Source organism: Gopherus flavomarginatus, chromosome 14 (assembly GCF_025201925.1).
Source record: "Gopherus flavomarginatus isolate rGopFla2 chromosome 14, rGopFla2.mat.asm, whole genome shotgun sequence".
Classification (NCBI taxonomy): domain Eukaryota; kingdom Metazoa; phylum Chordata; order Testudines; family Testudinidae; genus Gopherus; species Gopherus flavomarginatus.
In genome coordinates this window covers 9,563,426-9,591,399 of record NC_066630.1, presented here as the reverse complement: position 1 = coordinate 9,591,399, position 27,974 = coordinate 9,563,426, and the positions used below count along the sequence as shown (strand labels likewise).

Below are 27,974 nucleotides of genomic sequence, written 5' to 3'. Positions count from 1 at the left end.
CTTCTCTCGGTTAGGATATGCCAGGAGTTGCTTTTTTTCTAACACAGCACATATTTGGGTGACAGGACTAGATGCATAAACTGCTGCGCTGCAGAGAAGTGTGAAGTATTCCTAATGATATGAAATGTGACTCAAAGCTCTGTGTTTTACACATTTCAATGTGAGCTTGAACACTGGACTCTTGTCGTGGAAATTTCTGCGGAGACAGGCACAATTTCCTACCGCTAATGGACTCCTTTTCAATGGAAAATGGGCCAGCTTTCAAACAAAAAAAATGACCCATTTTGAGCATAAATAGGCCTGTTTTTCCAGCTAACTCAGCTTATAAAACATGCAGTAAGACATATAGTGTGAGTTTTCTACGCAATAATATCCATTTTTTCAAAATAATGAAGAACGCTAAATTTGAGGGGAAGGTTCCAATAAAGCCTGAAGAGAAACACAGAACATTTTTAAATGAAATTCTGTGAATTTTGCCCAGCCTTATATGTTCAATCTCATTCACTGAGTCATAGAAACTGCAGTGATATTACTATATGTACAATTATATACCATCCTGGAACCTTAAAATCCCAGTAGGGGATTTTCTGTAGTCCAGAATGAACATTTAGTTTCTCTATGAAAGGGCACACACCTCTTGCAGGATAGGTGGGATTTTAAGGCTCAGTAGCTGAAGGTTTTCAGTGTTTAGCATCTCTTCTAGTTTGGGCTGCCTGAACAGCAAGTTTCTTACTGAGCCATGGTATTGATCAATTGCCTTTGGAACCTTTGGTGGTGGTCTGCAGACATTTTGAGAACCAAAATGTGGGGGCTTGGGGCTTGGCAAGGGAAAATCCCCATGAAAGGCTGTCTTGTAGAAAATGGACTGCACGATGTATAATTTGGAGAACTCCTGCAGTGAGCTCTTAGCTGCAAAGTGGCTGCCCTTGGCTTGCTAAGCGATAGTCAAAAAGAAGCTTTTTAAATTTTAAATGACAAGGGGTTAATTGATGGGGGACAAATCTCATCCCAGCCTCTATAGTTCTGCTGCACGAGGTGGTGATGGTATTTGGAGGAGATGGGGGAGGCATTTGTTTTTTTTGCAGCATGGAACTCAGCACCAATTGGCTCCCTTTATGACAGCACTCCAAATACATGTTTAAACAACAGCTATTGAGCATGCAAGATATTCCTACTACATAACATCAAAAATGACTACAGCACCTCTCCATCTTTGTTCTCCATGGACAATGCAACACATATGGTTGATAGACAGATGATCCCACACAAGACCATCATACAAGGGGGAAAATACTCATTTTAAGAAGGGCTCATTCCTGCCTCCATTGAAGTCAGTGACCCCCTGCTTGGTTAGGCAATTCCATCTTTTCATGTGCTGTTTATTTATACCTGCCTACCGTACTTTTCACTCCATGCATCTGATGAAGTGGGATATAGTCCACAAAAGCTTATGCCCAAATAAATTTATTAGTCTCTAAGGTGCCACAAGGACCCTTCATTGTTTTTTGCTGATACAGACTAACACAGCTACCCCTCTGAAACATGTCAAAATGGTTTCTGAGTTCAATGGGAGCAGGTTCAGGCACTGAATAGTAATTCCATTTGATGGTGTATAATATTACCCTTTTGTCTGGCAGCCCACCATCTATGCTTCCATGCCCAGAGCAAAAGGGGAATTGAGAACCCCATGTCTGCCACCAGTTCAGAATTCACTCTGGGCTCCATTTTGGTTTTTAAATTATGGCCAGCATTGGAAAAGTGGAGTGGGGTGGGAATTGAGAATGGGTTTTGCTGCAGCACCAGCATGGAGACCTGGTGCTCTTTAGTTCTTTGATGGGTAGGTACTCAGATGATGAGTATGGCATAAAAACTGGCTGGCTGGATGGTTAGCTAGGTCTAACGTGCTAATGTCACCATATCTAATTCTTTTGTGCCAGCCATTACATATTTTAGATATGGCTTTCCTACTTCCGTTACTTCTGAATATTTGGACTACCATTTAGAATAGTATGTGCAGAGTACATAAAGCTTAATAGAATAAAGTGTAAATTTATGTTCAATATGTGACTTTAGGATTTAATTATGTAACTATCATAACATTAATGAATCATGTGACCAAATGTTGGTCCATTGAAGTGCATAAAACCTGGGAATATTTTAATTTCTGTCCCATTTCACCATACAGTTGAATAATGGTGTAGCTTATACACTGTTCACAAACAGAAACCCATTATACCTTACTTCATATTCTATTTTAGATAAAATTTGCCCTTCCAGTCCCTGGAGCCCAGAGGAGAGCAACACTCTCTCCTGAAGTAAAGTAGTAGCTCAAATAAATTTTTGTCTTATATTGCATCAGACCAAATTGTGTTTTTTTTGTTGTTGCTCTTGATGTCTGAAGTAGAGGAAACTGAATTTTTGATCTTTCAATTTTTTTTTCCAGACAATGGAAAACCCAAAGTATGAGCTTATTATAGAAGCGAAGGACATGGCTGGTCTGGATGTGGGATTAACTGGCACAGCAACAGCTACCATTGTTATCGATGACAAAAATGATCACCCACCGGAATTCACCAAGAAAGAGGTAAGAATTTGCCATTGTTTTGTTCCATTAATCGTTGCATCCAATTGTACATAGTTCTCTTTCTGAATATAAAATAACATTATTTTATGAGGGAGGGAAACACCTATGGCCAGATTTATTTCAGCTTGTTAGACCCACCTTTTCTAGGGCCACTGTCACATGCTACATGCAGGCCATCCCTATACAGGGCTGCTTGGAAATCGTGATAGTTGCCCCATGTGGCTCTCTCAGATCCCCGCGACTGTCTTGCCAAGACCTTTGGCGCATATGCCTAGGCAAAGTTATGGAGGAGAGGAGGCTACCATAGGCTTGTCGTCCGCCCTTTAGACCACTGATCCAGATCCAAAGCCCAGCGTGAGTTTGGACGCTCAGTGACATAGAGTTTGTAGCTTCTGCCAGAGAACAACCTAGACAGAGCTGCTAACTGCCTATCACTTCAGTATGAGCACCTTTTCTGTCCGGGTGAGATCCCTTAGCCTTTCTTCAACCAAGAAGTATTCCCAAGGCAATGGAGGATGGAGTTTAACATCATGCCCAGGACAAACTTTTATTTGGAAAGTAGTGATTAAAAGCATTTTTTTCTCACCTTATATGTCTTCTTAAACAAAACCTGACCTGAAGAAGAGCTCTGTGTAAGCTTGAAAGTTTGTCTCTTTCACAAGCAGAAGTTGATCCAGTAAAAGGTATTACCTAACCCACCTTGCCTATGCAAAACCAGTCAGTTTGGGCTTACATAGATTTCAGGAAACTGATACACAGGAAACAAAACTCAGAACACTGCAGGATCCTTGGACAGTGTTCTGGCTCTTTGGACAGAATCCCTGGTCTCTGAATCCTTCAGGATTTTCTCCCTTTTTAATTTTTGCTCATTATACCCCACTGCTTTTGGGCTCAGGTTGACATAATTTCCCTGGGGATATATCTAATAAATTCTCCCTCCCTTAAATCAGTACACTTACATACACCATTTAATATAATTTCCAAAAGCAGAACACAAGCAAACCCCAAATGTTGTAACATAAAGTACTGTAGAGAAATGGGCTGCGGGTGATAAGATAATATCTAAATTAAGCCTACAGAGCTATTTCCTCCTTTCTCCCTAGCTCTGGGTCATATGATAATATGACACTCAGCTGAAATCAACATGTTTTGTCATGAAGGCAACGAATTTCAGCACTTTCCCTTTGAGACTTGCCAGCTTTCAGAGTTTGGTTATGAAACTCTGGTCCTGATGCCTTTTAAATTTCACCTGTTCTCTGTGATAATTTTCTGCCCTGCAAGATGAATTCTATTGAACAATTCTGAGTGCCTGGAAGAAAAAAAAACAAACATAAAAGACATCGCCTGTCTGTAGAACGATGGCATTTTAAACCTCTATCCCTGTCATGACAAAGCTTTCTGGCTTCAGGCAAACCATTCCTCAGATCCTTCCTTTTCTACCTCCTACCTGTGGTGACCAAAAAGGGCAAAAGACTCCCAGGAGCATAGGCTAATTCCACCAGTCAGTTTGACACCCAAACCCACCAGATTTGGCCATAAAAGTTTCACAGACTTCTGCAGTTTACAGGAATATTTCCAGATTGTAGGAAGTGAACACTAGAGATGCTGAATATAATATAAATTTGAAAGGGAAGGGGGAATTGTATTATTAAACTATTCTTTTCTTCTTGCTGCTGTTTGTTTTTTCCCCTGTTTAATTTTATCCACTTGGCAGTGTTTCGTTTTCAAAAGAGTGATAGAAATTTCACTCTAATAATCATTCTGTCAGCACTGAAGATTGAGGGACCAGACTGAAAAACAAGAAGGATTCAAAACAGCTTTTCTTTGCAGTAAAAATGTGGTGCTAAATGTCAACAACACTAGCGGCTTTCAGCAGGGTGCTTTTACTGGAGCGCCACTAAACAACACCACAAACAGTTTCTAGGGCCTGATCCAAAACTTATTCAAGTGAAAAGGAGCCTTTCCTTTAATTTACAGGGGCTTTTGATCAGGCTGTTAATCCTGTTAGAATTATCTCTTTGGATCAGGCGCTTAACCCTATAAGAGCTATTTCATTAGGACTTTTAGTTAAAATAGGCATATAATGTTGTATAACTATAGGCTCCCCATTAATAGTTATAAGTACGTAAGAAGACTCAACATGATCAGAATAGGGAGCCATTGTATTCAACATTGCTACCAATTAGGCTTTCACATGTCTGCTTCCCTGAATTTCTGCCATTTCACTCAATCCTCCTCTTCTCTAGAAATAACTACATGTCTTTCTTGAAACCATTCTTATGGTTTGCTTTAATAATCTTTGGTAGTTTAGGCCAACATTTTCAGCTGAATGAAAACGGTCTGTTTCTGAGAAGTTCTGAACACCTACAAATTCCATACAAGTCAGTGGGACCTGACCTACCTGAAAACCCGACCATTTGCATTTATAACTATGGATTTAGGCAGCTAACTTTAGTCACCCAGCTTTGAAAAGTTTGGCTTTAGATCATATGTTTGTTACACTTTTTCTGAAATGCTTTTGCCTGATTTCTCTATTTAGTCCTATTGTCCTCTTTTCTTTTTTCCCCCTATGTATCCTGTTTTGATCCCTTCCATTACAGTTTAAAATAGTAGTTTATAATAAAAAAAATCCTCTGCCCTGGTAAAGCTGAGTTCTGAAAACAAGCACAAGCCTGGGATTTTTCAACCTGCTGCTGTCAGGATTTCAAGTCAGTAAATGTTGCCAGTGGATGGGATGGCTCAGAAAAATATTTGTAATTCATAAATCAGACCCTTTCATTTCTTCATCAGATTTACTGCTCAGATGCAGTCTATGTTTAATAGTACCTGAAAGTATTTTTTTTCCTTCTGAATTTGGTGGCCTTTGGTGGTCTCTTTCCAGTTTCTATCAATGTCCCATCCCATCAAGCAACACTGCATTTAGATCTACTAGTCAGTCTTAAAAACCAGGCATGAAATGGCAACAAAGAGTCCCTGGTTCAGAAAGCTCTTAAGCATGCGCTTGCTGTTAAGGATGTGCAGGACTTTCATTGACTTGAGACTTGGTGGAACTGAAGTACCTGCCCAAGTCCCACCAAGCAGCTTTTGCAAATCTAAGCCAGAAACCAAACCGCACTTCTCACCTGTGTGATTCCTCTGCAGATGCTTGGGGTGGGTAGTGTGAAGATGTTTGCATGGCTGCTACCTGTGGTATATTTTCTCTGTGTATAAAAAAGTGGAGCTGACCTCTGACCTGCCAGTCAGGCATCTTTTACAAAAATTAAATACCCTTTTCTTCAAAAATGTGGAGGAGACAAAAATCCATCATGGCAATTTACAGTTAAAAGAAAGCCTTTTACTTTGAGTTACTAGTTTAAGGTGCCATAATTACTGCATTTGAAATTCGGTACAGATAGTTATAGGTAGACTTTCCTCACAGCTGACAACAATAACGCTTAAAAGAAGAGAAAGGAAAAAAGAAAAGACAGCTTCTACAGGATAGCTTTTGAGGCAGAAAACTCAAATACAATAAATACAATAATTTGATTTAGAAGTGCTATCATCTTTTATTTACTTTGAGATTGGCTGCTTTATATGGGTTCTTTTAGTACTGATGTATTTTTTTCCAACTATCTCCCTTCTGTTTAAAGATATTTTCTAATGGTCCCTTTCTCTTTTATGAAGCAAATACATATTTAGTGGCCTGCTTTATCATCTGACAATATAATTTCTACTGAAAATAGCTTTTGCTTTTATTTTTCATGGTGTTGTGAAGGTAGCTCGAATAAACTATGTTTTAAACGTGAATTCTGAAGGCCAGATTCATTGCTGGTCTGACACAATGGAAGTCAATGGAGCTATACCACAGATGCATCTTGTTGTGAATGTTGTGTGGTGTGTACCTAATAAAAAAAAAATCTGGACACTGCATTGATGCAATGTCAGGTACTCCAGTATAGCTACAAAGTGGAAGATTGTACAATGTTCCTTAAAATGCTTTCAATTTCTATTTTCTTGCTGTCTCACTGGAAGTCCAGAGATTTTTATTGCTTTCCCCCAAGTTGGAAACCAGTGTTTACATTTCTGTTTGAGATACGCTAGATTGCTTAACAGAAGTTTTCTGTAAATCCCCAGTGCAAAGCAACCTCAGCTTTGTTTGAGTCTATGTCTGTTCATTAAAGGTGATTTTTGTTTTGATGCCTGAGGCAACTCTTCCCTTTCTCCCTGTCCCCGTTAAACTCTGATTTTACAGTATATATCAAGAATAGTGTTTTTGTAACTGTTCTTGAATAGTTACACATTTTTTCAATTAATCCTTAAGAGCCAAATTTTTGGACACCTATCCAAAACACATTTAAACTGGGCTTTGTTCACTGGTCTTACTGTAGGCAGACTGCACAGAATCATCATCATAGAATCCTAGAATATGAGGGTTGGAAGAGACCTCAGGAGGTCATCTAGTCCAATCCCTTGCTCAAAGCAGGACCAACCCCAACTAAATCACCCCAGCCAGGGCTTTGTCAAGCTGGCCCTTAAAAATCTCTAAGGATAGAGATTCCACTTACCTCCCTAGGTAACCCATTCCAGTGCTTCATCATCCTCTTAGTGAAATAGTTTTTCCTAGTATCCAACCTAAACCTCTCCCACTGCAACTTGAGACCATTGCTCCTTGTTCTGTCATTTGCCACCACTGAGAACAGCCTAGCTCCATCCTCTTTGGAACCCCCTTCAGGTAGTTGAAGGCTGCTATCAAATTCCCCCTTCATTCTTCTCTTCTGCAGACTAAATAAGCCCATTTCCTTCAGCCTCTCCTCATAAATAATGTTCCCCAGCCCTAATCATTTTTGTTGCCCTCTGTTGGACTCTCTCCAATTTGTCCACATCCTTTCTGTAGTGGGGGTGGGGGGCAAAACTGAATGCAATACCCCAGATGTGGCTTCACAGTGCTGAATAGAGGGGAATAATCACTTACCTCGATCTGCTGGCAATGCTCCCACTAATGCAGCCCAATATGCCGTTAGCCTTCTTGGCAACAAGGGCACAGTGGTGACTCATATTCAGCTTTTCGTCCACTGTAATCCCCAATTTCTTTTCTGTAGAACTACCACTTAGCCAGTCAGTCCCCAACTTGCAGCAGTGCATGGGATTCTTCCATCCTAAGTACAGGACTCTGCACTTGTCCTTGTTGAACCTCATCAGATTTCTTTTGGCCCAATCCTTCAATTTGCCAGGGTCACTGTGGACCCTTTCCCTTCCCTCCAGCATATCTCCTCTCCCCACAGCTTAATGTCATCCGCCAACTTGCTGAGGGTGCAATCTATCCTTTTGCTGAACAAATGTTGAACAAACCTGGCCCAGGACTGACCCCTGAGGCACTCCACTTGATACCGGCTGCCAACCAGACATCGAGCCATTGATCTCTACTGTTGAGCCCAACAATCTAGCTGACTTTCTGTCCACCTTATAGTCCATTCATCCAATCCATACTTCATCTTCTTCATGCTCAGCCTCTGCTGTGCACACAACGTTGCAATAGTCACCAAAGTCATTTTCTCTTCGCTCCTAGGGTGTTTTAGCCAGTAACTCTGATAACTGCAGTTCTTTCAGCTCCTCCATAAATTCCATATGATGTGGATGCTGATTCCTCAGACAGAAGCCTGTCTCCTGCTTCTTTCCCTGTGTCAGAGAACTATGCCATTCTGCTGCGAACATGACCTTAATGTTTGTAGAGGGAAAAGGCAGCACTTTGCCCTCATGGTGTTTTTAGAGCTTAGTCATGCAAGGTGCTGAACATCGTGGCCCTGATCCAGAAAAATGGTCCCATTGAATTCAGTAGGACAAGTCAAGTCCTTGAAATTAAGCATATGCCAAATAATATGATGGATTTGGTTCTGACTGCTCAGCACTTGGTGAGATCAAACCAAAAATGAAAGTGCTTGTGAATTATTAATCCAGCATCAAAATATAGCTACCTTAAAATATGTGACCTATTCCATTTGATGCATGTCCTTATACCTTGCTGATTACCATTGTATCTGAGCAGAGGTGGCAGACACTCAAGAAATGTAGGCCCAAAATGTAGTTTCTCAATAGCAAACTCTCAAACTCCACCGCATACTTTCCATAGGTTTATCTAATTGCAATTTAAATGCCTAAATATAGCATTTTGCAAGTAAATGGTATTTGGTCTTGACCGGAAACTTAAGGATAAAATTTCCAAAGTTTCTCCAAAAATGTTCAGACAAGGTAACAGATGTGTACACAAGACCTTTAATGGCTCATCAGTTTCATAGGTGATTGCCCATACGCACAAGAATAATGCATACAGATAGAAGTGCTTGCAGATTTTGTGGCGATTTTGTTCCTGGGAGCTCTGGAAAACTGTGGCTTGTTTAATGTTAGTGGATTTTTAATGGAATTTTGAGAGTTATTACTGTACACAAAGATATATTTCTGTGTCATGAAGAACATTTGGCCTTTTTTCCCAAAGAAAGTTAAGATATGGGGCTCAACTTTTGTACAGTACCAAGGGAGTGCCAATCAAAGTAAATAATGAACCAAAGGGAAGTGCAGGAATAGATCATTTTGGAAAATCTGACAACTTCCTTGCCTACTGTAGGATATTCAAACAGTTTGGCAATGCATTACTTAGGCTGAGTGATTGCTAATGGTGCTGGGAGTTATTTATATACTCAGTGCATTCAGAAAATACATGATGTTTTTTTCTGAGCCACTTTGTAACAGTTGGTGACAGAGCACTGCAGTGCTGTGCATCTGCAATGCATGCATGCTAACCTATGGTTAATGTCACTGCTGGTAGTGTGTGATAAGGAGCTAGTGGTGAAACATCTGCTACAAAGCTATAAGCAGGCTAATCCATCTCTATAATATCTTTGTTCTAACAGCATTGATTCTGGCAAGAGGTCAGCATGCTTCTGCCCATAGTCAGTAGAAGAAATATCAAGGTGTGTTGCCCCAAGTGGTTCTATCACAGAAGTGGTGTCAGGGGTTTGTTCTCCCTCTCCTAAGAAAATGGGATGTAGAAGCCACCTCCCATGGATCCCAAGGAATCAACAGATGTCCCTGTGCCTCTGCAGTAGTGTGATTCCATTGGAACCACATTGCCAAGTCCTTCCTCTGGCTACTGCTATCTCGGGCATGTTCTTAAAGGAAGGGCACTCTATGGGAAGGCTGCATAAACTTTCCTTCATAAGCTCTGGGGTGAGAGGGGAAAAACAGCGTGCTGCTGACCACCCAATACCCATCCTGTTCCCACACAGGATTCTGGAACCAGTAAAGTGCCTTCTGCAGGGTCTTGGGGAGAGGTGGCATCTGCTGTGAGGTTACCGCCCACAGCCACTTGCATATGGCAAGGGAGACTCCACAGAGACCTTGTGGGGATAATTTATATAGAAGTTTTGGGCAAGTGAGGATCAGTCCTCTTTGCTCTCCTCCATATATTCTCTCTCTCCCTTCCAACTCCCGCCCCCCGCTTTCAATCTATTCGATTTCCAGAATGTTAAATCATTTAAACACTCAGAGTTCCATGGCATCAGGGAACTCAACTTTGGGAAATTTCTTTTTTTATTTTTGTATTTACAAAGAGATTTCTGTATCCCTCCCTGACTCATGCATAAACACACATAAAGTAAATCTCTCCTTAATTTTAATGAAACATTCCCACTGTGAAAAATAGCGACATTGTATCCCTGTTAACTAAACTGTGCCTTCAAGAGAGAGATTATTTGGTCACATTTTACATTAAAGAGCCATTTATAAATAGGTTATAAAGGGTTAATAAATGATTAATTGATGTTTTCATAAATGATTATCAATTGTCATAGACTCCACTAAGTCAATCGGTTGCTTTATAATCATAATTTATAACCATATTTATAATTATGTGCATATGGTAATGCATTGGTGAGGGTGTGTTACATGTCTCCTTCCTTCACTTATCCACAGAGAATGAGTCTTATAGAGCCCTACTTAGAGAGCCTTGTTCTTTGGCTCAAGCTTTAGATATTAATGCTTTCAGCTCTGGAAGATTCTGGCTCAGTCCCTGATGTCAGCCAAGATGGTGGCCATCACACTTATAACCTGTCATGACACATACAACTCATCTCTATAACATGCTTATGGCATCCGTAAATCATGTTTTAACCTTTTAATGAACCATTTATAAGTGGAACCTTAATATAAAATGTGACTGATTCTTTAAACAAGGCTATCAAATAAAGCACAAAATAACCTTCTGTATGCTGTCTCAAGTCTCCTTATATCCTGTTTTGCTGGATAGATGTTGTTGAGTTCAGGATGGATTCATGAGATGGTCCCTTGGTATTTTGCTAGCTAGTTTAGTTGTCTGCTCAGAATGGACTGAAAGCCTCATCTAGCAGTTAGAACAATGGACAGGGAGTTGGAAATCTTGGGTTTTTTACACAGTTCAGGTAAACCAAGTCAATTCATTTCTCTGTGTCTCCATTTACTCATCAGTTAAATGGATAGAATAGCATTTCAAGTAAAAGATGAGGTTAAATGAAATATATCAGTATCATTATTATTTATTAACTCTGCAGGAACAATAACATGATAGCGAAAATGGATTATAATTAAATCCTCTCCACAAACTAGGGTATCATCAAATGCTTTAGTTTGGAGAAAAAAATACACTCTGAAGCGTGGCATTATCTGGTTCCTGGTCTGTTGCATCTCTGTGACTTCGATCAGATTTGCTCAGCTGACAAATGAAAAAAGCACCACTTTGCAAAATGCAGTTCAGATCTAAAAATCAATCCTGGTGCTTTCCTCCTGGAATGTTGTCAACAGTAATAAAGATTCTGCAGGTCAAATTTTGCCTTTAATTACACCCATGCAAACCCATTCTCTTTGGGGGCAGGGAAGAAAGGGAGGGGAGAGAAGGATGGGAAGGTAGTGCTGATAAGTAAGGCCTTGTATTTGGAAACTAGCAATTCAGTGGCTGATAAGGGAGATGGAATGGACTCCACGACCCTCTCGTTCAGGGACTGCAGGAGTATAAAAACCGATCAGGTGAGGCTCTGGATACACACATGGAGCAAGTCAGTGGAGTAAGTAGGTGCCATTTTTACACAGTCACTTTTCATAATATAATTCCACTTTGGCTTGCATCTTTGGGTCCAGCCAAGCCACACTCAAAGCAGGGGACCCAAAAGGACAAGGGAAAGGTAGACTTCTACCACTCTTATTCTACCCTGATCTCCATGACTTGTGGGGATCCTTGTGAACACAAGGGAAGGAACTGGGCATGGCAGGACACTCCTCCTCCTAGAACGTCATGGCCTACCAAAGAATCTGCTTTTATCTTGACTTTAGTCCCTGACTTATAATCTATTGGAAGGAAAAATATAGGTAAAATTGTCAAATTTTCATCAGGCTGCTATGAGTAGGCAGGATCATAGATGGGGCAGGCATATTGACAGCTCAGAATGTAATACTTTTTCTTTTCATAATTTTTTGCTGGTTTTACCTGTGCTGCAAATATTTTTACACAGCCCTTTATGCAACAAATTTGTTGAACACAAAAGAGATGAGGGAGTCCCATAATTGGTTTATTTGTGTTCTTTCATGTCTGTGCCTGGGGCAAAGCTGCAGATGCATACGTGGTGTTGTAGGTAGTTTCTATTTACAAAGTGCCTATTAGTCACATTTAGGGCTGTTTATCAAATACTTGTGTAAGGAAAGTAACACCTAAATTGTGATTAATATATTTTCTCTAAATTAAGTATGCATGCACTATAAGCTCACTGCAAAAAAAAATCCTACATTATTTTAAATTTATGTTAATAGTCTGATTCAAACTATACTATTTGTTGTCATGTTTAATATTTAGCCTTTTCTGTGGAGTAGGTATTAAAGCTCAAACAATTAAGGGTTTTCCTAATTTGCATGCTGATCTTTAGTGCAATTTTCAAGCCATTGGGTAAAATTTTCAAAAGCATCTACATGACTTAGGAGTCTTTCTCATTTTCAAAAGTGACATCAGCACTTACAGCCAGAATTCCAAAGGTATTTAGGCACCTGCCTATGCAGATGGGGGCCTAGTGGTGTTTTCAAGAGCACCTAGGTGTTGAATTCCCTTTGGAGCCAGGAGGAGTTGAAGATGGTCCCTACCGACGAGGAATGCTCAGTGCCATGCAGGATTGAGCCCATAATGAGCACAGTGACAAACATTCAGCTGTGTAGGACTGGTAAAATTTAATGGGACCAGGCTATACTTATTCTCTGCATTGAGTAAAACAAAGAGGAACATAGGGAAAAAAATAGCATTTGGAAGATCAGTGCTTCTCGTATTCCTCCAAATTCATATGTGTACATAATAATTTGTATTCATGTGGCTTTCCATTAGCTATCTGTAAAACCGGTATGGGCACTTTGTTCAGAAACTTCTGCAAAATATGTTGAACACAGAGTCCATCCACTTATCACATAATTAGAGTAGAATATACTGCATCGCAGTAGGCAGCAGAGTTTTACATTTATCTCTGCTTTTGAAGGGTGAGTTCATTGCTTTGTTTCTGTCCGCCATGGTCATGAAATACAGGGAGTTGTCTATTTAATCTACAGATAAACTAATTTCAGGGGTACATGAACCAACACAGTGCATGCTTTATTATCTGAAAGCAGCCAAAAACACTTGTATAAATACAGGAAAGACTCTCTGAATATAAATGATCTTTCAAACCATACGAAATTGGGAGGGGAGGGCGGACACAAAAGCACTTCGCTGCTTCTCCAGATGTGTTTCTTTCCCTGCACTCCTTATAATTTGAGTCAGTGCACATAAAAACCTTGTATTCTCGTGAGTCCTTTCTTCAAAAGACCTATTTTCCCTCCCTTCCTTTGTCTAGTTTCCTTCATTAGTCATGTTCAGCTGATTTAAGTAGTCTTGATATCAGTGTCTGAGTCCTTATCTTTGCTAACCATTTGGTTATGCTCGGTAGGTCAACAACAACACAGTGATAATAACAGCAATTCTCACTACAGCTGGTAGTTCTCACCACTAAACCATTCCAACGCTGAGTATCCCCTGAAGACTTCTTCCATCTACTTCAACTAAGAGCAAATATCCAAACAATGAAAGCAACAAAAAGCCGGAAAGCCACAATTTATTGCTCTTTTCTCCAAGAACTGAAGCTTCATATGCTTCCTCAACATGGTGTGTGAAGTGTGAACTTTGCCATAGGTATTACATTTGGAATTAGAGAGCAAACAGTTAGCAGTAACAGTTTTGAAAATATCAAGCTGAAATATATTTGGGAAGATAATTTGAGAGTAGATTTTTAAAAAAAAAAGAAAAGGAAATTAAAAACAGCCAATCAGACAAGCACAAGCTAAAGAAAGGGACTAGCCCAGAATCCACGGCTGCCCCTGCATCTCTGATTCAATAAAATCTTATATTTAGCGCTCATTATTAGGGCTGTACAAAAATGTTCCATTAAAACATTTTGCCAATTGACATTTGGATTTTTCATTAAATTAACATTTTTCATAAAAACTGTCTGCTTTCTGTGGGAAATATTCAATTTTTCAATTGAAAAATCAAACACCTGAAAACGGAAGTATTTTGGCAGAAAAACAAAATACAGTTGAACCTCAGAGTTATGAACACCTCGGGAATGGAAGTTGTTTGTAACTCTGAAATGTTTATAGCTCTGAACAAATTGTTGTGGATGTTCTTTCAGAAGTTTACAAATGAACATTGACAATATTAATACAGCTTTGAAACTTTACAAAAGAAAAATGCTGTTTTTAACTGTCTTAATTTAAATGAAACAAGCACAGAAAGTTTCCTTGCTTGTCAAATCTCTTATTTTTTTTAAACTTTCCCTTTATTTTTTAGTAGTTTACATGTAACACAGTATTGTACTGGATTTTGGGGGTGGGGGCGGGGTTGTCTCTGCTGCTGCTTGATTATGTACTTGCAGTTCCAAATGAGGTATGTGGTTGACTGGTCAGTTTTGTAACTCTAGTGTTTGTAATTATGAGGTTCTACTGTATTTCATTTTGAACATACTGCTGCAGTGCCTGCTGGGAGTTATAATTCAGTTGCTTTTTGTACCCATTCTCTGCTATTTTCTGGACTCTCTGACAAGACAACATCTCACAGGATGCACCATGACCAGGGACTCATGATGCACTTCCTCCGTTCTCCAAGAGTGGAGGATGTGGTTCATGATGGAAGATGGAGTCTGAGCGGATGTAGTCTGATGTGGCTTATAGAGGACAATGAAAGCATGAGGCACCTAAACTCCAACTCCAACAAGGCACCACAGCCTCATTTCTGAATTGAAATATTTAGGTTTTCAGCCAGTGTTTCAGTATTCTAATTTTTGCCAAAAAAAAAATCAACATTAAAAACAGGGAGGAAAAAATCTTATTGGTTCTACCTGTTACATATTTGAGATCCACAGATGGAAAGTACGATATTTTGAGGCCCGTAAACTGCAGTGACCTCTCTGTGAAGAGAGACATGGTCTTGCACACAGCCCTGTTAAAGTCAATGGTTCAGTGTGCAGGTTCAAAAGTTTTCCCATGCAGAGGTCATTATAGGTTTGGGGCCTAGGTGTTTGTTATGTTGTTCTTATAACTGGGAGTAAGGACTATGGGATCAATAAGTGGAATAGGTGGCAAATTGTATTGGCTTTGAGATATTGCCAAAAAAACTATTTTCTAGCTTAATGGAAACACTTGTTATACATTGATGTGCTGAGAAGGTTATGATTCCCTCTCTCTAAGTGCATCTCCAAAATATGGAATCTGCACTAAACAAAAATGCTAAGAACTCCATCTTTATTTGACACTGGCATGGCTGATTTTATTAGTAATACACAGTGGAATTGTTAGATACGTGGCAAAACATCACACTAATCCCATGAGTTAAGAAACCCATACAGCCTAAAAGCCTCCAGCATCTGTAAGAATTTCTCTTCATAAGTGGGATTAAACAAGATAAACCACAATAGATCTTAACATATTCAATTTGCACCAGACAAAACCCTATTTACTAGCATAATACTTACAGTTTATATGAGCAGAACGGGGTTATGAAACTGCAGAACATTCATACAAAAATAACAGTTATCTGACTGCTTAGGTCATTGCTCCAGAGACATTTGTTTAAATTTATTTTTGTGATCAGTTTTTCAGTTTCTTCATTGACAAGTCAATCAGCAACACAAAAACTGATTTGGCTACTGCAAAATTTGCTAAGCAGCTGTGCATGTGAATCAAAGTGTCATGATTATTTAGACAAAATATCTTTTTTCCGTTTGCTCTGGAACATTAAAATAGTGAACCGATAAAAATCAACATGCTAAAAAGAGCCATACATTTACTCAAGCAAAACTGTTGGTAAATATCTAAGAAACAATCCCATTTGGAAGGCAATAAAGTTCAATATGGCTGATCATCTATTGAACTTACTAGAATGAAAATGTCAATTGGTTTAACCAAAAAGAAAAAAAGGCAGGTTTGGAGTTACATCAAGAATTCTTTGCAGTTATAGTATCTTTTGAGAAAGATGATTCAGCAAAGTAATTTATTCAGATCTTTGTATATTGTTTCCATGTCTTGGTTGCCTTTGAGTCTTAAAGGGTAGTCCTTTCTCTAACCGGCTGTCTGAGTCACTTAATACCTATTTGTGTGTAAAAATGTTTTCCCTATGTTCCCAGTCCATATGTATTGGGGAAAAAGGTGTAATCCCATGCTGGGACAGCCCAGACTTCACAGTACTGTGCACCCATGTTCACCCTCCCATCCCAGGCTCTGGCTCCCTGAATTCTGAAATGTCATTACTCTCCTGCCCTAAGGCTGAGTGATGCTGGTTCTGCTCCATCACTTCCTTCCTCCTCTCATCTTTGGGGTTTTAGTATTTTAAGGTTAACCTGTGAGGCTTTTGCAGGATCCGTTTGCAGGATCAAGACTTTCTCCTCCTCCCTTTCCTGGAGGGTTGAAATCTGAGCTCTCTTGTTTAACAGATTCCCTTGGTTGGCCAAGTGTGTCCTCTCTGCTAACAGCTATGCTCCCCGCTGTTAGCCACGTAATTTGCATCAACACAGACACTAGTTTGTTTACTAGTTTTCAAATTCAATTTCTCATCTGTTACCAATTCCAAGGCTGGACTCTGTCATAAAGACCATCCATTTTCACTAGCATATCAGAACCAGGCTTCTGGTGTCCTTCCATTACCAGTCTCTGCTTCCAGATGGAATCAGATGTAATCTAATCCACTAAGAGACTACAAGACATATCAAAAGTGTCTAGGGGTGAGAGTTTGCCTGCCACCTCCTGCATTCTCAATACATCAACTGCGAAGTTGTTCTGCTCTACAGATTCAGCTACCCAATCTCCCCTCTGAACCTGAGACACAAGCTGTTCACTTAAAAGAATCAGCAATCTTATTTAATCTTTTTATTACTGACCTTGGCACAAACATTGGGAATGTGCTAAGAAAGTCTGAGGATAAGACAAAGCTGGGAGATATTGCTAATATGGAGAAGGACTGGGATATCATACAGGAAGATCTGGATGACCTTGTAAACTGGAGTAATAGTATTAGGATGAAATTTAATAGTGAAAAGTGCAAGGTTATGCATTTAGGGATTAATAACAAGAATTTTTGTTATAAATTGGGGACTCATCAGTTGGAAGTAACCAAGGAGGAGGACGACCTTGGAGTATTGGTTGATCACGGGATGACTGAGCCACCAATGTGATATAGCCGTTAAAAAAGCTAATGTGATCTTGGGATGCATCAGGTGAGATATTCCTAGTAGAGATAAGGAGGTGTTAGTACCATTATACAAGGCACTAGTGAGACCTCATCTGGAATACTGTGTACAGTTTTGGTCTTCCATGTTTAAGAAGGATGAATTCAAACTGAAACATGTATGGAGAAGGGCTACTAGGATGATGCGAGGAATGGAAAACCTGTTTCAGGAAAGGAGACTCAAAGAGCTTGGCTTGTTTAGCCTAACCAAAAGAAGGCTGAGGGGGGATATGATTGCTCTCTATACATATATCAGAGGGATAAATATCAGAGAGGGGGGGGGAATTATTTAAGCTCAGTACCAATGTGGACACAAGAACAAATGGATATAAACTCAACATTAGAAAGTTTAGACTTGACATTAGATGAAGGTTTCTAACCATCAGAGGAGTGGAGTTCTGGAACAGCCTTCCAAGGGGAGTAGTGGGGTCAAAAGACATATCTGGCTTCAAGACTAAACTTGATAAGTTTATGGAGGGGATGGTATGATGGTTAGATGGGGTGGGATCTGAGTTCCTACAGAGAATTCTTTCCTGGGTGTCTGGCTGGTGAGTCTTGCCCACATGAGCAGGGTTTAGCTAATCACCATATTTGGGGTTGGGAAGGAATTTTCCTCCAGGGCAGATTGTCAGAGACCCTGGAGGTTTTTCGCCTTTCTCTGCAGTGTGGGGCATGGGTCACTTGCTGGAGGATTCTCTGCACCTTGAAGTCTTTAAACCATGATTTGAGGACTTCAGTAACTCAGACATAGGTTAGGAGTTTGTTACAGGAGTGGGTGGGTAAGATTCTGTGGCCTGTGTTGTGCAGAAGGTCAGACTAGATGATCATAATGGTCCCTTCTGACCTTAAAGTCTATGAGTCTATGAGAATGGAGATATTCATGTTCCAACAAGATTGTGTCTCCAAAATGCTGGCTAAGCAGGGGCAGCAGGTTTGTATAATTTTTGTTAGTGCCCAGATTGAATCCAAGCCTCTGCCCCCGCACCTGCATATTGTTGAACATAATAAAATTAATGGGGTGGGGCTGAGAGGTTTGGAGTGTGGGAGGGAGCTCAGGGCTAGGTGAGAGGGTTGAGGTGCAGGTGGGAAGTGAGGGCTCTGGCTGGAGATGAGGGGTTTGGAGTGTGGGAGAGGCTCAGGGCTGGATCAGAGCATTGGGGTTGGGGGTATGAGCACTCTGGCTGGACCTGGGGATGAGGGGTTTGGGGTCAGGGAGAGGCTCAGGGCTGGGTCAGAGGGTTTGGGTGCAGGGGGGTGAGGGCTGGGGCTTGGCCTGGGATTTGGGGAGTGGGAGGGGCTCAGGGCTAAGGCAGACGGTTGGGGTGTGGAGCTGCAGGGTGGGGCCGGGGATGAGGGGTTCACAGTACTGGAGGAGGCTCAGGGCTGGGGCAGAGGGAGATGCTCTGGGGCAGCTGGATCTGGAGGAGTGACTCAGCCCTGAATATTGGTGGATCCAGGCCCTCATGCCCTGAATTTGCTGGAGCAAGGGCACCACGGGCCCATATAACTCGCCACCCCTGCTAACCCACTTGGTTATAGGGCTGTTCAAACTCCCTAACAATTTTCACTCCATCTGAAACTTCCTTTAAGCTATCCATGCTGGATCTTTCTAAAGCAAAGTCAGTGGATCCATACACATCTGAAAGACTCTGGCAGTTAGGAACTGAAAAGTCTCTCAACAAATAAACTATTGCTTTCTACGGACAGTGATTCATACTGAACTAATGCAATCAAATCGCTTCCACATTCCTCAGTTGCAGCAAGCTGCTTGCAAAATCCACTATGAGGCTGTTTTCCCTTTTCAGGAGCTTTTCTGGACAACAATTCATCTTGCATTACAAAATGTGCCTCTGCCCTCCCTAGCCTTATCTAATGAAACATCATTTTACTGCACCACAACAATTTTTTCCTGTGTTTCATTCAATTTCAGAGCCATCTCAGACAAATTCTCAGCTGGCATAGGCTGAGAGACACTCCCTGTTTGTTCACAGGCTCCCTTCCTGTCACCAGTCACGCTGTCTTTTCTAACAGACAACTGGGAGAGGGGGACGGCTTGCTTAACGGGCAAACAGACAAACAATTGGAGATATCCTTTACCTTGCCCCGCCACTCACCGCTGAGTACAGACAAATACTTGGAGAATGGGGTAGGTAAAGGCTTGGGAATATTCCCCTCCTTTCCACTATTCTCCAAACTGCTAACAGGTAATACAGATGAAACACATCCATATTGTCCTTGTGGGTATGTTAGGATTCAAATTTTGAATAGCATGGGGTTCTGATCCAAACCATAACTGACCTGGTTCTGTGGATCCTGCCAACTATGCCAAATGTCACCGTGCTTCAGTGAGTCACAGCTGAAGATACCAGATTCAGGACAAACTGCTGAGAAATAGAACAGACTCACCCCAGACTGGTAGTTATTCTATCATTAGATTATACCAAGCCAGTAACAAAAATAAACTTCTGTCTCACCTTACTGGTTTCACAAGAAGTCAAAAATGCAGTCGTCTTAGGCATCCCAGCCCTTATTTCACTACCTAGACACTAGAATTTATGATGAGTGATTATTGAATACCAACTTTATCAAACGAAGGGTTCTTCTGATCTCAAGAGATCAGCCACACTGTCAGGTCAATATATAACTCAGATCTTACCCAACAACCACACTGTTGTCAGTCCTTTACTAACTAAAATCTAAAGGTTTATTTATGGAAGAAAAGATGAAGAGAGTTAAAAATAGTTCATAGATGATATACATATAATCATTGCAATGTTCTTATATCAGGTTTGTAGCAGTGATTAAATAAACTGGTGGCTTGTAAAGTCTCTGGTAACATCCAAGAGATTGGAAGGTCCTCAGTCCATAGATTAGAAAATGCTCCCTTTAGTTTTGAGTCCGTAGTCCAGAGAATCAGAGCAGGAAAGAAGCAACATGGAGATGATTCAAGAGTCTTTTACACCATCTTCCACGTGTTTGGAATGTCACTGTTCCAAAACAAAGCTCACAGCTCTGTTTGTGGAAAATTACAGGCACAAGATGGAGCCCACGGTCACGTGAGCAAGTCACATGCCCTTACATGGCTTGCTGACTCACAGGGGCAGCCATTGGCCTCTTGGGGGCGAAAGTGTCTGCAAAAATACTTGCTGGGCCATTGTGAGAGTAAATTGCCTTTAGTGGGCCATTAACACAAAACTGTCTGGCTTCAATGTAGATTTTATCAGCTGGGTGTTACCAAAGGAACACATTTGGGAAACAGATATATCGCATCATTTATATTTATAACTTCAGATACAGTGATGATACATAAATTTAAACAGGATAAACATATTTAGCAAATCATAACTCTCCCATTGACACCTTGTGCAGGGCCGGTGCAACCATTTAAGCAAACTAGGCGGGCGCCTAGTGACGGGAGGCACCTAAAAGTCCCCTCAGGCGAGGAGGTGGAGTGGAGGTGAGCTGGGTGGGGAGGTGCATGGGGGGGGCAAGCGGGGAGGGCTGCCCGCCGTAACGGGGGGGGGGGCACACAGGGTAACAACTGCCCACCCCAGCTTACTTCCACTCTGCCTCCTCCGCTGAGCACACAGCCCAGCTCTAAGTCTCCTCCAATCAGCGCCGCACGCCTGGGGGGAAGGAGAATTAGAGCAGCGCCAGTGTGCTCAGTGGAAGAGGCAGAGCCGAGGTGAGCTGGATGGGGGAAAACCCAGGCAGGGTTAGCTTCCGTGGGGGGAGTCTCCCCAGGCAGGGTTAGCTGCAGTAGGGGAACAGAGTGGAGAGGGATTAGCTGTCGTGGTGGTGGAAGTAGCTGCTGCGGGGGGGACTCCCCGGATGGGGGGCTGAGTTAGCTGCTGTGGGGGGGCGGGATTAGCTGGGGGTGGGGGCAAGGTGGAAGTTTCGCCTAGGGTGTGAAACTTCCTTGTACCGGCCCCTGACCTTACATGATATACTTTGTACAAGACTTGTTGCAATTGCCTAACAGTGGCAACATTAATGATATAAATGGTCATATTTCAATCATGCAGCATAACACATTGCCATCTTCTTGGTATCTTGCCCGCCTTTTCCCATGTGTCTGAATCTGAGGTCTCCCATCTTCATGGAGGAGGGTTCCTCCTAACTCCCTCATCATTAAATAACTCCTCCCTGGCACTTGTCCCTCCACCTTCAAGCATGCTGCTTACTCCACACTATATAAAACCTTTTCTGATTCTTTTTCTTCATCTGCAAGACCCTGAATGTGTCATCTGCTCCCAGGACCTACATATTTTCCAGCTTCCCTTAGAGCCTCCTCCATTCCAGTTTCCGTCCTCTCTACTCCATCAAATCTCACTTCACCAAAATAGCTAGTGATCTCTTCCTACTTAAGCTTAAGGGCCTCTCCTCCATCTTTATTCTTATCAAGGTCTCTGCTGTATTTAGTCCCCTCATCCACCCTGTTTTCCTGAAGACCTATGTTTTTGGGACTCTATCTCCTGATCCTCCTTCTCCCTCACTGACCACTACGTCATTGTTACCTTTGGTGGAGTATCATCTTTCCTCTTCCTGCTGATGTCTCCTGGGTGACCATTATTAATATCCTCCTTTTCTCACTGTCCACTTATCTCCAAGAACAGTTGCCAGGGCATCAATTGCCATCTGTATGCTGATAATTCTCAGAACCCCAGCTACTCTCTCTACCTCTCCTTCTCTGTCCAGGCTCACATCACTGCTGGTCTCCCCAGGTATCTCACTGTTTCCTTAAATTTAAACATGTCTAAAATTAAACTTCTCATCTTTCCTCCTCATTTTGTAAAAGCAGCAAAGAGTCCTGTGGCACCTTATAGACTAACAGACGTATTGGAGCATGAGCTTTTGTGGGTGAATACCCACTTCGTCGGATGCATCCTCATTTTGTTCATCTGCAGTGGCCACTCCCATTCACTCAGGCATGGAATGCTCACCTAATTTACATGCATATGTCAGGTCACTAACTTGCATATGCACATGGTTACATTAGTACATAGTTCCTTTCTGTGTTACTCATAGCACCTCAGATGATGATAAATGATAGAACTGTACAAACCCTTATTTTTTGTGCCATTTATGATTTTTGTTTACTTTTTCCACTTCATCCAGGGTGGATAATGAAAATAGACAAGTCAGTTTCACTTTTGTCCACAGTCAATTTCATTTTCTGATTCTACCACAATGTGCATGAGAAAAATGAACACTGTAGATGAATGTATTAATCCAAATATGCAAATATTTTACTGAACTATTACCCCCAAAAAATCAGAGAAAACATTTCTATGGGATCAGTCTAATGGGACAACTCATGTGCACAAGTGTTTGTGAGATCACATTTGCAAGTAACAGTTTAGGCATGTGCATATACAAATCTGTGTTTGTGCAGGCATTCCTATAGATGTACGTGCTCACAGGTGTGTGCCTATTTAAAACTGAGGGCCATGCCTTTTAATCTTAGAATGTCCCCTTAAATTGCATTTTCTTCTGCAGGTTGAATTGAAGTTTCGAGCTTTAGTTTGGGGGTGTTTTATTTGTTTGTTGGTAACCAAACAAGCATCCTAACAGAGAGAAAGAGAGAGAGCGCACTGTACTTGGCTAATTGATTATTGTACTCCCAGCTAGGGGGAGGAAGTGATTATTTGAAGACAAATGAAGGGCATGTTTACTAAGTTAGCAGTTCTGACCTTTTCAAAGTTTCCAGCTTAAATAATAATTGAAGTCGTGAGTAAATAAATCCAGCTTGTCTTGCAGATGTTAAACTCTCCTAAGTCCTTTTACATCTGCTGCCTGATATTAGTGGTATTAACTGTTTTATCATACCCCATGCTGGGGCTGTCTGGTAGACTCTTGGAACTGTTTTCTTTCCTCCAGTCATATGATTAAAATGCAGCTCCGATCAATAAATCCGTATGGTTTCTGTCAGTGGTAAGTGTTTGCCTAGAGGTCTTGTGCTCCAGAGGTATTTCTTTTCTTGTATTCTTCAGTATCCATTGGGGACTTCACCAGTTCCGGTAAGTCTTGTTTACCTAGACTGCCTGTTGAGGTTGTTTTCAGACAACCTGCTGGAGCTGTGGTAAGAAATATATATATATATAATGGCTAATGCAAAATGTAAGACAGTAAGGCAACTGTCTTCCAATATTGGGATCAGACATAGCCACTAGAAAAATCTTTGCTTTTGGAAGATTAAACGCTTAAGCATGCAGTCTAGATTCATTTGCTGTGGTCGTAGGAGGCAAGGCAGGATGCATTACAGAAAGAGCTCACAGCTTCTGACATCCAGCTTTGGCTTTTTCCACATGGTTGTAGGCCTGTCAGTGTTTCTCTTTCCCTTTTCCCACATGTAGATGATATCAGTTGATCAATGGAACAATACACAAACAATTTTAAAAGCTCCTTCCCTATTCCTTTCTCTCCCTCCCTCCCTCTGCCCCCCTCCCTGTAACAATTATATTCTTAACAACATTTCTTCTAGTAATTAAAGGGAAATGTAATGATACCTCCAACTGGGCTTTTATAAAAACATGACATCTGCTACTGAAATGTTAATTTATCTTTTCCCATGAGACATCAGTTTTGAAAAACAAAATACTGGATTTAAAAGGTGATGTCTGCTGCACCCCAGCGTGGCTATATCTTAAATTCACATGCCATTATCATCTCTGTAAAGCATAATAATAGCACAAAAGCAATGATCTAATTGTGCCCTACCCAGAACACTTTGCATGTCTCACATTTGGATTATCAGTTGGTGGGAGACCAGGGTAATATGATATGTTCCTTTCTGATCTTAACAATATTTGATATACACTTCTATCTACAAATGCAGCTGAGAAAGAGCACCTTGTTTTGTTACATTGAAGATTCACTTCAAATAACAGCAGTAATCTGCTATTGTTGATGAGTACAAAAAAGACAAGGCTTTATTCAGCAGAAATGAATCCAGTCAGCTGAATATTGCACACCTGTATTATTTATTTGAGAAAAGTGCAGTTTTTTTTGTTAACAGACTTACACAGAGAGTTATAGGTTACATGGTCAAGATGTTGTAAGATCCTTTTTGGATACATTTGCAGTAGGTCAAAAGACACTGTGTTTTCCCTTGTAATTGCCAAAAGGCCAAATGATAATAGATGCTCTCTTATTCCATGAATTTATTTTTTTCTAAAATTCATAGCGTATGGGCTGCATTACAAATGTTAATGGTACTATTATAGGATCATAATTTAAAAATTGCAAAGGGATGCAGCAGCATGTCATTCCCCCACTTTATTAAAATGAATGAACAGATGTACAATTTATTTCTGCTGAACTATCATCTAAATTCATAAGCTATTTCTCTTGTGTCTAAAATCCTTTTTGGTTTCCCATTTTCTTTCCTTCTGAAAAAAAATTACGCTCTCACATTTATCACTCTGGGGATATAAATGAGGAGTGTACTCTTCACTTCATTCACTTCAGACTAATACCCATGACATAGTTTAAACCCCATCTCTTCAAGGCTATTCAGCAAAAACCAGGCAACAGAACACCCAGGATCCAACTGGAAATCTCCTTGCCACTCATGTTCAAGACTGAGAAGTTGAGTCATATAAGATTATCTGTTCTCTCTGACAGAGTGAGGTGGTTCACAACCGCATTTAAACTTTTAGGTTGACACCTGTAATGACAGAAAAGGGTATACAATTAATAGCAAGTTTGTTTCCATAGCGGCCAATTTTGGGGAAACTCAGGAAGGGGCAAATGATGTGGTGATGGCATAGATATTAATCTTTGCGATTAATAGGGGCTTTTTTGGTTGGCCTCAACAATTAATGATGCTTGTTATTTATATAGCACCAGACTGCACTGCCATTGTAGGTGCTTCACTGAAGCAATAAACAAACAAAACAAGATGACTGAAAGGACTAAAAATCATAGTCATGAAGAGCATTAAACAAATCCATTGCCATGGGAAAAATTAGTATAAAAATTCCAAACCGTTTACTATCAATATATTATCAGTCTTACTTGTTTGGCAAGGTTTGCAGGCAACATTTTGTACTTGTTCACAATGTGCCCCTGAGGTTCTGGCCGCATTTCCACTGCAAATCCTTTTTCTAAGGGTTTATGTTGTAAGAGAGCAGTAAAAATGTGCTACAGGCTGCAAGTAATATTGGCGTTCTCGGCCTGTGAACTTTTTTTTTTTAATTGTATACAAATCATTTTGGCAAGGCCAAAGGAGTACAGAATGTGAAACAATCTGCTTTATTCACTTTGTAACTGTTCTGTAATTTAAACACAGCTTTGCAGGAGAGGTAAGGAATATCACCTAGTTGTTTTTGTTGTTTTTAAAGGAACACATCAAAATGAGCACAATTTCCTTGAGAGAATGAATTTTACACATGTGCAATAATCACTTTCCATCCAGAATTCCCTTCCAGTTGATTGGTCGTCTGTGGATAATGGAGACAGTGCAGCAATCTATCCCACAAGATACGCCTTGATCCATCTATTTAAACATAGGCCCAGTAAGTCAGTGGGGCTAAGCATGTGCTAAAAGTTATGCACATATGTAAGTGCTTTGCTGAAAGAAAAAAAAACGAAACAGCCATGCAATATATGAAATTCTGGACACTCCATTAAATGGCCAAGTGTCTCTTTATGTGTTGTCTTTAGAGTTCTGGTCTACAAGAGAAGATAAATCATCTACTCCTTGTATTTGGAAATATTAATTCATCCAGCGTGAATATATAAATGCACGCAGACACCATAGTGGTGGGTGTCTTGCATATATGAGATAAACAAACAGAGGCATTCAGAACTTCATAAATCTTAGCAACAAAGGGATAAAAATAACCTATTTCTTGGCTAAAACCTCATGATATTTCAGATTGGTCCTGTCAGAAGTAAAATAATGTTCTACTATAGAAGGTACCATCCTCCAAATGAGAAGTTGGTCACCTTTTATATTAAGGTTACCTTTTATTAATGTAACATTTGTATTGACATAGCACCTATGATCCATTATCATGGGCTAGGATCCCATGTGCTAGGTGCTGTACAAACTCAGTCCCTAGAGCCCGTAAACCCACTGGGTTTACCATATAATAGATTAATGTTGTAAACATGGTACAGATATGAGTAGTATGTGTTATAGATGGTTATAAGCACAGCAATAAATGGCCTTAGAGTGGTTAAAGGCAATGACAATAAGCAATTTATTAATCTGATTAAAGATATACATATGAGATTATTTACATATGCAAATTGTTCATTAATTACATGCCAGAAAATGGAGATTAAGAATATGCAGCTCCCTTCCTGGGTATGGCTGGTTGGAAATTTTCTGGTGATATTTTGTTTCACAGAAAATGCAGATTCTCCAGTATCAATTTTTTAAAAAAATTATACAAGTTTTCCCAATTTTCTTCCCCTCCAGTTGAACTGATACAGTGGTCTTGGGAGATTTAGTCCATCCAGGGAGCTTGGCCCATAGAGGAAAATGGGGCATAAGACACCTAATCTACAACTTCTGTGAGACATCCTAGTGGCTGCAGTTCAATATCAAAACAATGTTTTGATTTTGTTCAACAAACTGGAATGAAATGTTTTGACATTCAAAATCCAACATTTTAGGAACTTTCCATTCTGCCAAACATATTGAGAGTTTTACTTCTTGGCTAGAGTTGAGCCAAAAAAACAAATATTAAAATATTGTAACTGCCTATAGGACAGAAATTCCAGTTTTTTGACTAGCTCTATCCCTGCAGGACAAATGGAACTTCCTGTGTGCTGCAAATGACTTCTTGTGTGCAGCAATTTATGGGCAACTCTTAACAATACAGATCAGTTGTGACTTTTGGTAAAATCTCTAATTTGGAGGCGGTGCCAAAACACATCAGCCCATGAGGAGTTGGGGAACATATGATGCTGCTGAAAGCACAGTCTCTTCCAGATTTCCGTTATATATATATGCCCCTGGCACCATCCCTTAGGATGTTGCAGCCTGCCCAGAGGATTCCGGGGGCCTGGGGCCGTCGGTGGCAGGTGGCTCCGGTGGACTTCCCGCAGGCGTGCCTGCGGAGGGTCCACTGGTCCCGTGGCTCCGGTGGAGCATCCACAGGCGTGCCTGCGGGAGGTCCACCAGAGCAGCGGGACCAGCGGACCCTCTGCAGCCGCGCCTGCGGGAAGTCCACGGGAGCCGCAGGACCGGCAAGCGGCAGGGCGCCCCCCGCTAGGAGAAATGTCTAGAACCAGCCCTGTTCGGCGGCGGGGGGGCCCTTCCGTTCCAGGATCCGCCTCCAAAGTGCCCCGAAGACCCGCTGCAGGGGCCCCCCGCCAGCAAATTACCGCCAAAGCGGGACCCGACGCCGAAGTGCAGCCCATTCTTCGGCGGTAATTCGGTGGTGGTGGGCCCCCGCTGCGAGTCTTCGGGGCACTTTGGCTGCGGGTCCCGGAACGGAAGGGCCCTCAGCCGCCGAATTACCACTGAAGAGCAGATTGCACTTCGGCGTCAGGTCCCGCTTTGGCGGTAATTCGCTGGCGGGGGGTCCTTCCACCCCGGAGTGGAAGGACCCCCCCGCAGGCGAAGACCGGGAGTGGAAGAAGCTC

At 41.1% G+C, this 27,974-nt stretch overlaps 1 protein-coding gene across 1 annotated transcript in view; it reads left to right on the top strand.

The window, feature by feature from the left end:
* The first annotated feature begins 2,447 nt into the window (after positions 1-2,447).
* LOC127034306 (cadherin-13) overlaps positions 2,448-27,974 on the top strand; it is a 145,192-nt gene continuing 119,665 nt past the window's right edge. Inside the window, exon 1 of the mRNA XM_050923023.1 lies at positions 2,448-2,584. Coding sequence (XP_050778980.1) covers positions 2,489-2,584 — 96 coding nt within the window. The 5' untranslated portion in view covers positions 2,448-2,488. The remainder of the gene's footprint in view (positions 2,585-27,974) is intronic.